General features: G+C 42.7%; 1 protein-coding gene across 1 annotated transcript in view; it reads left to right on the plus strand.

The window, feature by feature from the left end:
• GALNTL5 (polypeptide N-acetylgalactosaminyltransferase like 5) overlaps positions 1–13,974 on the plus strand; it is a 111,652-nt gene that overhangs the window by 57,079 nt on the left and 40,599 nt on the right. The window contains exons 7-8 of the mRNA XM_035029847.1: positions 1,230–1,299; positions 10,682–10,982. Coding sequence (XP_034885738.1) covers positions 10,721–10,982 — 262 coding nt within the window. The 5' untranslated portion in view covers positions 1,230–1,299; positions 10,682–10,720. The remainder of the gene's footprint in view (positions 1–1,229; positions 1,300–10,681; positions 10,983–13,974) is intronic.

Below are 13,974 nucleotides of genomic sequence, written 5' to 3' on the forward strand. Positions count from 1 at the left end.
TGTCTTGAACAATGTCTTCTTCCCTACTGGAGATGTGAGCCACTCTGGGATAGGGATTACAGATGCTTTCTTTGTGTCCCTGGTATAGAGTACCACAGGTCTCAGGACACAGTGCCTTTAGCTACTTTAACCAGGAGGTAGGTACCTAAAGATAAAAAGCATCTTCCCCCACACCCAAGTATTCACATCTTGTCCTTGCTTACACATTCCTTTGTCTTGTACTAAGTGTTATAACCTTGAATCAAATAAACAAAACATTGGTTTGTGACAGAAGCAATCAGCACATGATCTACCAAATAAGATGGACCTCCTTGGATATTAGCCAAAGGAAGTTCTCTGTCTGGCATTTATTACCAGATTCTCCCTTCTCCCCAACTCCACAGCCCCAGCCCTGGGCCCACAATAATCCCCCACACTCTAAGACAGCGCGCCATTAATTTCTAGAGGGAACCTCTCAAGTCACAACCCCTCTTGTGGGTTGCCTAAGATAACTGCACACTTCCATGGGAAAAGCTTACTACATGGTTATTGAGGGAAATGCTATTTGGACCCTGAGATGGACAGAGATCCAAAGGATGGTTGCAGTTGATGCTTTGAATGGCTGGGAACCAGAGTGGATGGGGACTGGATTCTTCTGAAGGGTTCTTAGGACAAAGAACATAGGTTGGTGAGTTTGACCAATAGGATGTGGAGGAATTTCGAGGTAAGAGCAGTGTGTGGGGAGGGTTTGTAGGCCTTTGTCACTGGAGCAAAGAATCAGTCAGGAGAGAGTTTTTAGATGAATGAGCCCAATTGGGCTGGTGGGAGGGAGCCAGGCAGGGCTGAGACTAAGATTATTGCATTAATTTTTAATTCCCTTTTTCCTTCTTCTGTTTCCTTTTTACCCCCAAAGATATTCACATTTTGGCATTGCTTACCAATTCCTTTGTCTTACGAGTCACCGTTACTTGAGGATTTATTTAGTGAATGTCGACCAGCACATATCCCATGTTAGGTACAGCGTCATGGAGCGTAGAGATTGACTAGTCTGGGACCTTCTCCTCCAAGTGCTTACAGTCTCCCAAAATGCTTGGGATGGTATGCAATAATTGGCAAGTTTTATACTGAAATGTTTTTGCCTGTTTTCTTTTGATTTGCATTCCCTATTTCTGTTTCTCTGCCCTTTGTTTTTTGTTCTGTTGTGGGGTTTTTTGGTACCCTTTGTTTTAAGCATTGCTTTTATCCCTCAGAAGACACAAGCCCAGAAAGAAGATGGTTTTCCTGGCTCTCAGTTTGAAGTTTTAACCTCTCATAAGAAAGGTAAGATATGTTTCCCTTTTCCTTCTCAAACTGAAAGTAAAACTCAGGGCTGTTGTGTTTCTCCTTATACTTGTTTAATTAAGATCAACTAGGATAAAACTTGCCTGCTAATTTGAGATAAAACATGCACTGTTTCAGCCTCTACTTTCTTTTTACCCATAGGGAAGGTTCCAGGCTTTCTGGTCACTCCCATGGAATTGACCATCATTGTCACAAATGCACCTTACTCTCTCCCCCACATTCCTTCCCCTCTGCAATTTTCATCTTCCTCCTCCGAACCTCCTCTCTTCAGCTCCTACCAGCTACCTGCCTAGGGTCATAACTTTGTTCTATGCCTTTTGTGGGTTTTTTTGTTGCATTATCCTTTCCCCCTTATGAATTGGTTCTGATAACTGTGCCCCCTGACTCTTGGTTCTTCGAGACACCAGCCTGTAGCAACTCAATACACTTCTTATCTTGTATCTCCCCCTAATTTCTCACATGATTATTCTGTCTCCCTTAAGCAACCCCTGGGTAGCACCATGACTTCTATGTCCCTTATAACTACAGAAAAATACTGGACGGCTAGCATGTTCTCTGTTCTCTCATTCCTGGTCCTCCAGGAAGAACCCAACTCATCCTCCCCCACCCCCCCACCCTCCCCACCCCCACCCCTGCCTCCTACCTACTTTGAAGCAGATGTCTGGTCCCAGGCTGAACAGAGTCAGCCTCCTCAGTGGGGGAAAGTTCAAATCTGCTCAGACATGTTAAGAAGACATTTCACAAGCGTTTGGCTGAACTCATGTACTAATATCTAAATATTGAGTAATACAGAGTAAAAAATTAAAAGGCAGCCAAACAACCCTTTGGCTCATCTTTGAGTCCCTTGAGGTGTTCTGAAAACTTCTTTTTTTCATGTTGATTTAAAAAAAAAAAAAAAGCTAAAAATGAGATCTAGCCTAGATTTTGCCCAAGACGAGGCTTTTCCTATTTCCTTGGCTGAGGAATGAGGATTCTAAGACTCCCTGGAAGGACCCTTTGAACTCTGGAAGTTCCAGATTCTACCTGCTGCTCGGAGCTTCCAGGCAGGGACCCCTGGCTGCTGGCGATGCCCCATGTGACATCACAAGGGCTTTGTGACACACCCAATGCTGTATCTAGTGTAATACCACGCAGGCAGGGCAGCTCCGCACAATCAGCTATTTGCTCAGAATCCGGGCACTATAAAGTCAGCCATTCAGAAAAATATCTCGTCTTTCAGATCATTCAACCTAGACTCCTGCCTAATTTCACCTGTGACTCAGCTTAGACAGTTTATCAACTACAGAGCAGTCAATGTCTTAATGGTAGGTGGGGGAGCTCGGTGTCTTGAAAAGTGGGAACAACGTGGGGGGGCTCCTTCCATCTGGAATCAGTGGAAGCCGCACATCAAATCACTGAATCTTGAATGGAATGCTGGCTCTGGGGATTAGGATTAAGAAGATATGAGTTTTGGGGCGCCTGGGTGGCTCAGTTGTTAAGCGTCTGCCTTCAGCTCAGGTCATGATCTAAGGGTCCTGGGATCAAGCCCTGCCATCAGGCTCCCTGCTCAGCGGGAAGCCTGCTTCTCCCTCTCCCACTCCCCCTGCTTGTGTTCCCTCTCTCGCTGTGTCTCTCTCTGTCAAATAAATAAATAAAATAAAATCTTAAAAAAAAAAAAAAAAAAAAGAAGAGAAGATCTGAGTTTTAAAAAAGAGGTTATGGCTACCAGGCTGGATTATGCCACTCTAGAGGTAGGCAGGGCATTTATAATGACTTCAGTTCTCGAAAATCTAATTATTTATAGAAAATTTAGTTGTGACATCATCTAAAGCATAGTCTGTTTTTCTGACTCTGAAAAGACACTTTAAAACAAACCCAATAACTGAATCCAGATTTAGTTTAGGGTTTCGGTTTTTCAGTGTGTACCTGTATGTGCGTGTTTGTGCATTTGGTGGGAGTGGGGGTGGGGCTGGGGGGAGGGGATGGGGGAGAGATGAGGCGCATAGTCCAGAGAACCAGGGGGAGCTCTGCTTTAAGAAACTGTAGTATAAGAAAACTTACATTCGTAAAAATAAAAAAATTGGATGAGGGTAATTTTCCTAAGTGTTCACATGTAGAGAATTTCCTTAATTTTCTTAATATAGAATCCTCCTAGAGAATATGGATTTATTTCCTTCTCCAGCACTAACCCTATCATGAACCCACATGCATATGTTGTCCATTCAATTTGGGTGCCTCCCCTCGCTTACTTTCTTCCTTAGTTTCTAATTGCTTTTGGTGTTTGGTGGAAGTTAAAACAGTCTCAGCAGGTGACATTTATCAGAAGTAGTGGTGGTAATAGAAGTTAACCAGCTTCATTCTCTTCCCACTCATTTTAATCCATCCATTTCCCCCAGTTAGAGGCTACCTTCTCCTCTTAAACATTTGACACTTTTTCTTTGCATAATCAAAGATTTCGTTTTTATTTTTTAAAGATTTTATTTATTTATTTGAGAGAGAGCACAAGCAGGGGGAGTGGCAGGCAGAGGGAGAGGGAGAAGCAGGCTCCCCGCTGAGCAGGGAGCCCGATGAGGGGCTCAATCCCAGGACCCTGGGATCATGACCTGAGCTAAAAGCAGACACTTAACTGACTGAATCCCTCAGGCTCCCCAAAGATTTCTTTTTTAAAGTGTAATTTGTCCAATCAAGGAGACTTCACTGTGCAATGAGGATTTGTCAGGTGTAAAAGCCTATGTCTTGGAATGCTCCAATATGAATAAACACCCAATCCAGTTTTATACCGCCTCCCTTGATCTAGGATCCTCAGGACTAAGCCCATGCACAGGCCCCTGATTCCATTGAGTCCTGATGCCTGGGGGGGGCGGGGGGGGGTTCTGCAGTTCCTTGGGGACACTTTCTTTCCTCCCTGAGCTGGGCCCAGCACCTTCCCAGCCAGGCTGTGCTGTAACTTGACCCTAGTTATTGATCAGGTGGCCAGGAGGGGACTGGGTAGGGGGAGGGGTGGTCCGGAGGGAGGGCATGTGTTGCTTGTGAAGTATCCTCAAGCAAAGGAGCAGAGCTGGCCTTTAACAGGGGTGAGTGGGCCATTCCTATAGGCCCAGAGGGTGGGGCCCCGTGGCCCTCCACCCATACACCCCCATCCCGAGTCTCAGTGCCTCCCTCTCTCCCTGGACAGAAGAGCCAGATCTGAGAAGCCACCTTCCCTTACCACCAAGCCCTGCACTCGGTTCTCAGCTTTCTCTGCCCTTCCCACGTAGATGAGTGTCTCTTTATGTGTCGCTAAGGAGGCCAGATTGAAAGTTCGCCTTCAAGTGGGGACTAATCACCCTCAGCCTTTCATTGCCTTTCTCAAATGCATCCAACAGCAGCCATTTTAACCCCACAGGTTTTTTTGGTGTGTGTGTGTGTGTTTTAATTTTATTTATTTGGGAGAGAGAGAGCGCACGAACGGGAGCAGAGGGAGAGGGAGAAGCAGACTCCCCGCTGAGTAGGGAGCCCTACACAGGCAGGATCCCAGGACCCAGAGATCATGACTCCAGCCAAATGCAGACACTTAACCGACTGAGCTACCCAGGCCCCCGATTCCACGGTTTTTATATTTAGTACTCCCTGCCCCATCTCTCAAATGCTCCAACCAGAACGTTCCTTTCCACCAGTATTCCATTCCAGTTCCCCACCAGTGAAGTTGGACAAAGCGCACCGCTTCAGCCCACCAGCGGCTGTCAGAGCACCGCCTTCCCACCAGCAATGGGGTCTTAAGGGCCAGGCGGCTAGGGGTGATCCAGCCCCCAAATCCCATTTTGGTGTCTGTTTCCCAGGACCACCCCCACTACCAACTGTTGTAGCTCCAGTTCCTTAGGAAACAGGCTCAGAGACGGAGATTTGCATGCAGTACTTTATTGGCATGGGTTTGGGAGCCAACATCTGCAAGTGAAGGAAACTGGGTCAAGCAGAGTGTTAACCTTAAAAATAAGACCACCAGTTATTTTGCCAGCAAAAATGGGTTTGAGGAATAGCAGAGACTTGCAACCCAGGACAAGAAAGCTATAGCATAATCTTAGGCAAGTCTGCAGAACAAACAGAAGAATGGTCTTTTACAGAATAAAGGGGATGTTGAGAAGGCGGTAATAAAAAGTTCATTTGGGCCGTATCACAGTCCCTCATTGGCTGAGCAGTGACTGTCCTTCATTGGCTGGGCTGTAGTCAGTCTCTCATTGGCTGAGCTGTGACTGTCCCTCATTGGCTGGGCTGTAGTTACAGTTCCTCATTGGCTGAGCTGTGACTGTCCCTCATTGGCTGGGCTATGGTCACAGAACTTCATTGGCTGGGCCGGGGAGGAGGAAACTTTCCTTCCTCTTGCTGGGATACGTAAAATACCATCCCTACAAGGTGCCTGTTTTCCTGTTGGGTCAGCAGTTGACAAGGAGTGCTGGGCAGGAGAGCTCCCCCTGCGGCCTCCTGACTCCCTTCTAAAGGAGATTTTCTTTTATTGTCACAAGAGAAAGAGGCTAGACTGTGATGAGGTTGCAGGAGGGACCTCAGTCAGTCCCATGGGCAGCTCTGGGCTGGATGGGTCTTCAGAGTCATCCCAAGTTGAAACAAGGCAGTCTTTAAACACGAGTTCTCTCGGGGAGGCGGAACCTAGGGCAAAGCAGCTTGCCCCACCAAAGGTAGGTGTGGGGAAGGGACGCGGCCGCGAGCCAGTACTCGGGGCAGTAGGGTGGAATGGGCGCCCCAGCCCCAAGGTATGATCTAGGGGCACCACACAGCACCACTGCATAAGACATGTATCCAGGTGTGTTCGGGTCTCTTTGGGGGCAAGGTGCTGCCCTGGTGGTTTGACGCCATGCACTTGTTGAGAGTACTGGGTTCTGTGGGGCAGGAATGGTCTCTTCTGTGAACAAGAGCAGTAAGAGCCGGGGGCTCAGTGGTTGAGCGTCTGCCTTGGGCTCAGGTCATGATCCCAGGACCCTGGGATGAGCCCCACATCGGGCTCCCTGCTCAGCAAGGAGTCTGCTTCTCCCTCTGCCCCTCTGCCCCTCACCCCGCTCTGGTGCTATCACTCTAAAAAAAAAAAAAAAAAAAAGGCAGTAAGACTAAGAGCGCGTATGCAGGCTTGTTCCTAGTGCATGCCTAAGGTCAAAACTGGAAGCCAGACTCTTTCCTCCAGTCAGAGAAATCGGATAAAAATGGGAGACAATACAAAATGGTCAGATGCAGGAAGACACTTGGAAGAATCAGAGCGTGAAGAGGACCCACACCAGAGGCTCCTAGAAAGAGGGTGATACTGGAGAGCTCGGAGACTCATATCCTTGATTCCCTCTTCCGCCACCAGGCTGTCATGTTATTTAAAGGGTTGGGGTGGGAGAGAAGGGGCTGCTCTATGCATGTGTTTACAAGCATGGTTGCCTTTTGATAGGTACTGTGTGTAATCTCCATTTTTAATTTTTTGTTAAAGTAAGGCATACATTAAAAAATAAAGCCTAAAATAAAAACAAAATCTTATAGAGTCAGCAGGTCCCTGCCCAGTTTCCACCCTAATCCTCAGTACAACTCCCCAAAAGCAATGACTTTCAACTCTTTTAATATATTTTGTAGGACAGTTGCCTTCATATTTTAAATAATATTTTTAGGCTTCTACTTCTTGGCTTATTTCACATATCAACTTCATTTTTCTTACATGCCTTCCATTTTTTAGAATCTTATTTTCCTTATGAATCTATAGCCAGTGTGTTACATCACTCTACAAATATCATTCCTTAATTTTTAGCATCAGATAAGTCATCTACTTGCATTTCCCCACCCCATATCATCTATCAAATCTGATATTCTTTTGACCCATCTCATTTTTGGGGAGGGGTGGAGTGCCAGAGTTCACTATAGCCTCTTCCAATGTGGACAACCGCCTTCCAGGGCCCCCCCAGCTCAGCCACCCTCTGGGGCCATCTCTGCCTCTCTCCTGGGTTGGATCCACCACCCTGGGCCATGTCTTCTTTGTTTACTCTTTGTTTTGTTGGCATTTGCAATCCACATGTAGTCTCCCAAAAAAGAATACATTGAGTGTAATTCTTTCTGAGTCCTTTACAGATCTGAAAATATCTTTATTCTTCTCTCAAGCTTAATTAAAATTTGACTAAAGAATTCTAGGTGAAATACCATTTAACTTAGAATTGTGAAGCCATTTCTCTATAGTCTTTAAGAACCCAGTGTTGGGGCACCTCTGTGGCTCAGTCGGTTAAGCCTCTGATTCTTGGTTTCGGCTCAGTTCGTGATCTCAGGGTTGTGAGATTGAGCCCTGCATTGGGCTCTGCACTCAGCAGGAAGTCTGCCTGAGATTTTCTCTCCCTCCAGCTTGTGCGCTCTCTCTCTCTCAAATAAATAAATAAATCTTTAAAAGAAATAAGAACCCAGTGTTTTTGTTGAGAAGTTTGATATCCTTCTGAAACTCCTCCTGTATGTCAACCGTTTCTTCTGCACCTGGAAGCTTTTAGGATACTTTTACGTTCATTGCATTGGGCATTTTGTGAGCCCTTTTAGTTCTGGGGGAAATATTCATATTACTTATTTAATAATTTCCTGTCCTCCATTTTTCTCTGATCACCTTTTGGAACTCTTTTTACTAGTTAGATGTTATACCTCCTAGAATGAAATACCACATCTCTCCATTTTTTCTTATGTTTCCCCTTATGTCATTTTGTTATGCCTTCCAGAATATTCCTTTCACACTATTTTCCAACCTTCCAATAATTTTTTTTTAGTTTTCCCCATCATGTTTTAGGTTTCAGCAACCCTTTTTTGTTCTGTAATGTTTCCTATATCATAGCCTGCTTCCCTGGTTTTATGGGTGTAGTATCTTCTTGACTCTCTGTGAGCAATCAAAACCAGTGTTTTGATTTTTTTAAAGCTCTCATTTATTTGTTCCCCTTTCCTGGTTCTATGTGTATTTTCCCTCTTTCTGGGGGCTTTCTTCAAATGCCTAGGTCGATCCTTGGCATTTGTATCAGTTTGCTAGGGCTCTTATAACAAAGTGCCACAGACTGGGGGTGGGGGACAGGCGGCGCTTAAACAACAGAATTTATTTCCCTCCATTCTGGAGGCTGGAAGTTCAACATCAAGGTGCCAGCAGGGCTGGTTTCCTCTGAGGCTTCTCTCCTTGGCTTGCAGATGGCCTTTCCTCTGGGCATGCACCCCAGGTGTCTCTTCCTCCTCTTACAGGGACACCGGTCCAGTTGGATTACAGCCCACCCTTGTGGCCTCATTTAAACTCAGTTACCTCTTTAAAGACCCTATCTCCAAATAGGGTCTTTTTAGGAGCCAGTACTTCAACATATGATTTTAGGAAGGACACAACTCAGAGCATAACAGCATTCTCTTCCAGTTGAAAAACGAGACACTAACCCACTGATGGGAATCTCTGACCACGGCCACAGGTGCGCTATCTTCAAGTGACACACGGGGCTGGCTGCTTTGTTGGGCACTCCATTTCAATGTGGGGGACCTATCTTCTCACCATAGAACAATTCTCCTGTCTCCTACCTCAGGTGTAGCGACCTGGCTGCCAGGAGCCTGTGTGTGAGATGGGGAAGTGGGCAGGGTGATCAAACCCTCTGGATCCAAGGGACCCCCTTGACTTCAGCCCTGACCTTCCCTCTGTAGAGGCTGAGCCTCCTCAGTCCCATGTCTCCAGAGAAGAAATTGCCACACTCCCATCTTGATTTTAAGGCACAGGGAGGGGTGAAGAGAGCTGACTGCTGTGTGTATAAACATGTGGTCTTCCCAAAGCCTCCCCACTCTGCATCTGACCTGCCTGCACCTCCAGGGCCCTGGCTGCCCTGGGGTTCCACCTCAGAGTCCCTTCCCTGTGTGCGTGGGGTCCTGGCTTCCTCCGGCTTCCTGCTTGTTACCTCATGTCCAGCAGCTTCCAGTCTTCCAAACCTGTGTTGAAATCTCAAGTGCACTGAGCTTCCCTCTACCACTCTTTTCCCAGGGGAGTTTTTAGATTTGTTTTTATTCACAATTGAGTCAAAGGGAGAGGCACAGACACACATTTTCAATCTGTCATCTCTAAAGGAAGCTTCTCAAGACTTTTCCTTTTTGATAAATTAGGAAATATTTCCAACAAAAGGGAAATATAGAGAAAAATATGAACACTCGTGGACACATCATCAAGCTTTATCAAACCTTATAATTTTGCCATATTTACTTAAGAGATTAAAAAAAAATAAGTGTTAAGAACACAGTAGGAGCCCTTCCCTATTCCCAGTGCCCTCCCCCCTGGGAGTAATCACATCCTAAATTTGGTGGACCATTTGCGTGCATGGGTTTTCCCCAACATTTGCTGCATACAGGTGTATCCATAAACAGTTGCGCTGCTTTTCATGTTTTCCATATGCATGGAAAACATGCATCACACCCTGATTGGTTTTTTGTGCGACGTTATTGTGTTTACAATATTGATACGTGTAGCTCCAGTTGATCTGTTTCCTGTGTTGAGGGAATAGTTCACTTTATTAATTCTCCTATTGAGGGAAACTTGAGTTGCATGTAGTTTCGACTACAAACATTACTGCAGTAAATTCTTTTTTTTTTTTTTAAGATTTATTTGTTTATTTGTCAGAGAGAGAGAGAGAGAGAGAGCATGAGCAGGGGGAGGGGCAGAGGCAGAGGGAGAAGCAGGCTCCCCGCTGAGCAAGGAGCCCCAGGCAGGACTCCATCCCAGGACCCTGAGATCATGACCTGAGCTGGAGGCAGACGCTTAACCGGGTGAGCCACCCGGGCGCCCCTGTGCAGTAAACATTCTTGCACAGATCTCATGATACCTGTGAGAGTCGCTTCAGGGCATGTTCCTAGGCATAGAAATGCATCAGCATACCATTTGCTTAAATTCCCCTGAACTAGATAACTGCTAAAATGGTGGTACCATTTCATAGTCCCATCAGTGCTGGACCAGTTATCATTGCCCACTTTCCTTCCGGCATGTGAACTGTGTTTTTTTATATTTTTGAATTGGTGTCTAATCAGATTTTTAAAAGTAGAGATTTAGGTTAACACTTCAAGATGGGTTGAGCATGAATAAGGGATGAGTAAACCTGCTTTCACTATATTTCCTTTAGCTGTAGGCTCAGGAGTGTGTGGCAATTACTTTAAATGAGTGTATGTTTTATAAGCATGTGTTTTGATGTTAAGTGATCTTCTGAATATCAGTTTTAAGAGTTTTCACTAATAAAAAACAAGATATACTTTATCTCATCCAAGTATATGGGTAAATACATATCAAAATGATCCTGTTCTTAAGACACTGAAAATTGAATTTAAGCCAAGTAGATGATCTATAAATCATTGAGATATCTAATATAGTTTCTCTTAAATTCTTCTGACTTAGGAAATTTAAAAATGGACCTTCAAAAATGCTAGGTTTACAATGAGAGGTGTCATATTTCAGTGTTTATTCTATGGATCCTTGACATTTGGGATCTGGACAGCTCTATTGTATATATATATTCACCATAATCATGTAAGCAACTTGGAGAAGAAACCCCAGGGGCCTGCTTTAATTTGGTCCCTTGGAAAAAAATTCCAACAGCAAATTACCCATGACGACAAGCTAATCCCAAGATCACGTGTAAGATTTGAAAGGCCTGACGAAGATGAAACTGCAGAATACCAAACCTTTTTAAAATCGGGTAAGTATTTTGATTTTCTCTATTAGCCTTATTTTAAGGGGGAAATATACCATACATTTAATATTTGGAAGAGGCAAAGAATGTCTTAGAGCAATTCAGTTTTTAAATTATAAAATATTTTGCATATATACAGAAAATAGTGAAACAGGCATGTATCACCTAAATTTAACAATTTTTAATATAGTTTGCTATATTTATTTCAGAAAGTGTTGTTTTTTCACAGAAATAAATGTTAATAGGTACCATTAAAGACTTCACCCCCTTCCTTCTACTCCCTTTACCGTCAGAGGTGGTAGTTAATCTGAGTTGATAGATATCTTTCTTCCCTTCCTTTATGTATGATCTCTAGCAAAATACACTATTATGTATTTTTAATGTGTTTGTAGATACTCCTAATGAATTGCAATGCTGCCGTGAATATGGATTATAAGTCTTTGTATGGACATATTTTATTTCTCTTAGGTTTGGGACAGATGGAATGTACTGTAGGTATATGCTTAACTTTAAAGAAAATGACAACATGTTTTCAAGATAGCTATGCCATTTAATATACCCTCTGGCAGTGTATGAGAATCCCTTTGCTCCAAATCTTTACTAACATTTGACAAGGTCAGCTTTTTAGATTTTAGCTATTCTAATGGGTAAGTAATGGTACCATTGTGGCCTTAATTTGCATTTCCCTGATGACTAATGATTTTGAGCACCTTTTCATGTGCTTAATGGCCACCCAGATATCTTCTTTTGTAAAGTGTCTCTTCAAGTCCTTTGTCCATTTTTAAATCGGGATGTTTGTCTTTTGATTTTTAAGATTTTTTCAAATGTATTTTGGATTCAAGTCCTTTGATATGTGAATTGCAAATATTTTGTACAAGTCTGTGCCTTGTCTTTTTATTCCTTTTTAAAATTGAGACATAATTAACATATAACACCTTATTAATTTTAGAAGTACAGCAGAATGATTTGATACATGTCTATATTGCAAAATGATCACCACAGTGAGTTTAGTTAACATCCATCACACACAGAATTTTTTTTTCTTGTGATGAGATCTGTGTTGGCAACTTTCAATATGCAATATCGTATTGTTAACCATAGTCTCCATACTGTACATTTTTTATTCTCTTTTGAATGATGTCATTCAAGAAGAAAAATTTTAAATTTTGATGTTCATTTCATCCCAATTTCTTGTACGGTTCCTGTTTTTTTATGTTTTATTGAAGTAACCTTTGCCTACCTCAAGTTCACAAAGATTCTCTTCTATGTTTTCTTTTAGAAATTTTAGATTTTAGGTTTTACTTTACATTTTACATTAGGGCCATGGTCCATTTTGAGTGAATTTCTGTGATGGGAGGTAAGGATCAATGTTCATTTTTTCCTGTGTGGATATCCATTTTGTCCAGCATCATTTCTTGAAAAAAATCTCCCTTTTTTCATCTTGGCACCTTTCAAAAATCAGCTGACTGTTTTTGTTGGGTCTCTTTCTGAATTCTATTCTCACTCTTTCCAAAATTGTTTTGGTTATTCTAGGTCGTTAGATTGTTCGGATGGGTTTTAGAAACAGTTTGTCAATTTCTTCAAAAGAGACTGCTGGTATTTTTAATTGCATTGGCTCTATAGATCAATTTGGGGAGAATTGACATCTTATAATATGGCTTCAGCTGTATGGCACATATTTTGATATGTTGAATTTTCATTTTCATTCAGTACTCTATATTTTTATATTCCCTTTGAGACTTTCTCTTTGGATTATTTGGAAGTAGATTGTTTAACTTCAGAATCTAGTAATTTTCTACTGTCTACTACTGACATCCAATTTGATTCCATTATAGTCAGAAAATATACTCTGTATGATTTCAATTCTTCTAGGTTTTTTGAGGTTTGCTTTATGATCCAGAATATGGTCCGTCTCTGGTGACTGCTCCATGCACACTTGGAAAAACAGTGTATTTGCTATTGTGGGTGCAGTAGTCTTTACGTACACATTAACTAGATCCTGTTGGTTTACCGTACTGTTCAGTTCTTCTATGTCCTTGCCGAGGCTTTGGCTAGTAGTTCTGTCAGTTGCTAGGAGAGGGTGTTGAAGACCCCAACTATAATTGTGGATTTGTCAGGTTCTACTTTATCTCTATTAGTTTTTGCTTCATGTATTTTGAGACTGTTTTTTGACGTGTTTCTGTTTGAAATCATTATGTCTCACTGGTGCACTGAATCTTTATCGTAAGGTAATGTCTCTGTCTCTACTAATTTTCTCTGCTCTGAAATCTATTTTATCTAATATTAATATAGCCACTCCTACTTTTTTTTAAGTAGGCTCCATGCCCAAAGTGGGGCTTGAACTCACAACCCTGAGATCAAGAGTCACATGCTCTATCGATCGAGCCTTCCAGGCACCACAGCTGCTTTTTTGATTAATATTTGCAAATACATCCTTTGCTGTCCTTTTATTATCAATCTACCTATGTTTCACTGAAGTAAGTTTCTTGTAGATAGCATATTGTTGGAACACTTTTTAAATCCACTCTGTTAATCTATGCTTTTAACTAGTATATTGAGATCATTTGCATTTAAGACAATTATTGATGTCAGAGTTTCTCAGCCATTTTATTTATTTTTTGTTTATTTCCTCTGTTTCTCAATCTTCTGTTTCTCTTATCTTTCTGTGAGTTACTTGAACATTTTCAAAATTCCATCTTGATTTATTTAAAGTGTTTTTTAAAAGATTGCTTTGTATGGTTTTATTAGTGGTTGCTGTAGGTGTTACTCGATACATTTATAACTTACCACAGTCTCCTTGAATCAATGTTTTGCCTCTTCAAGTAAAGTGTAAACAGTTCCTTAGCCTCCTCAATTTTTTTTTTGAAAGATTTTATTTATTTATTTGAGAGAGAGAGAGCACATGAGAGGGGGTAGGGTCAGAGGGAGAAGCAGACTCCCTGCCAAGCAGGGAGCCCGATGCGGGACTCGATCCCGGGACTCCAGGATCATGACCTGA

This window comes from Mirounga leonina, unplaced genomic scaffold (assembly GCF_011800145.1).
Source record: "Mirounga leonina isolate KUSES-001 unplaced genomic scaffold, KU_Mleo_1.0 Mir_321, whole genome shotgun sequence".
In the NCBI taxonomy this organism is placed as follows: Eukaryota; Metazoa; Chordata; class Mammalia; order Carnivora; family Phocidae; genus Mirounga; species Mirounga leonina.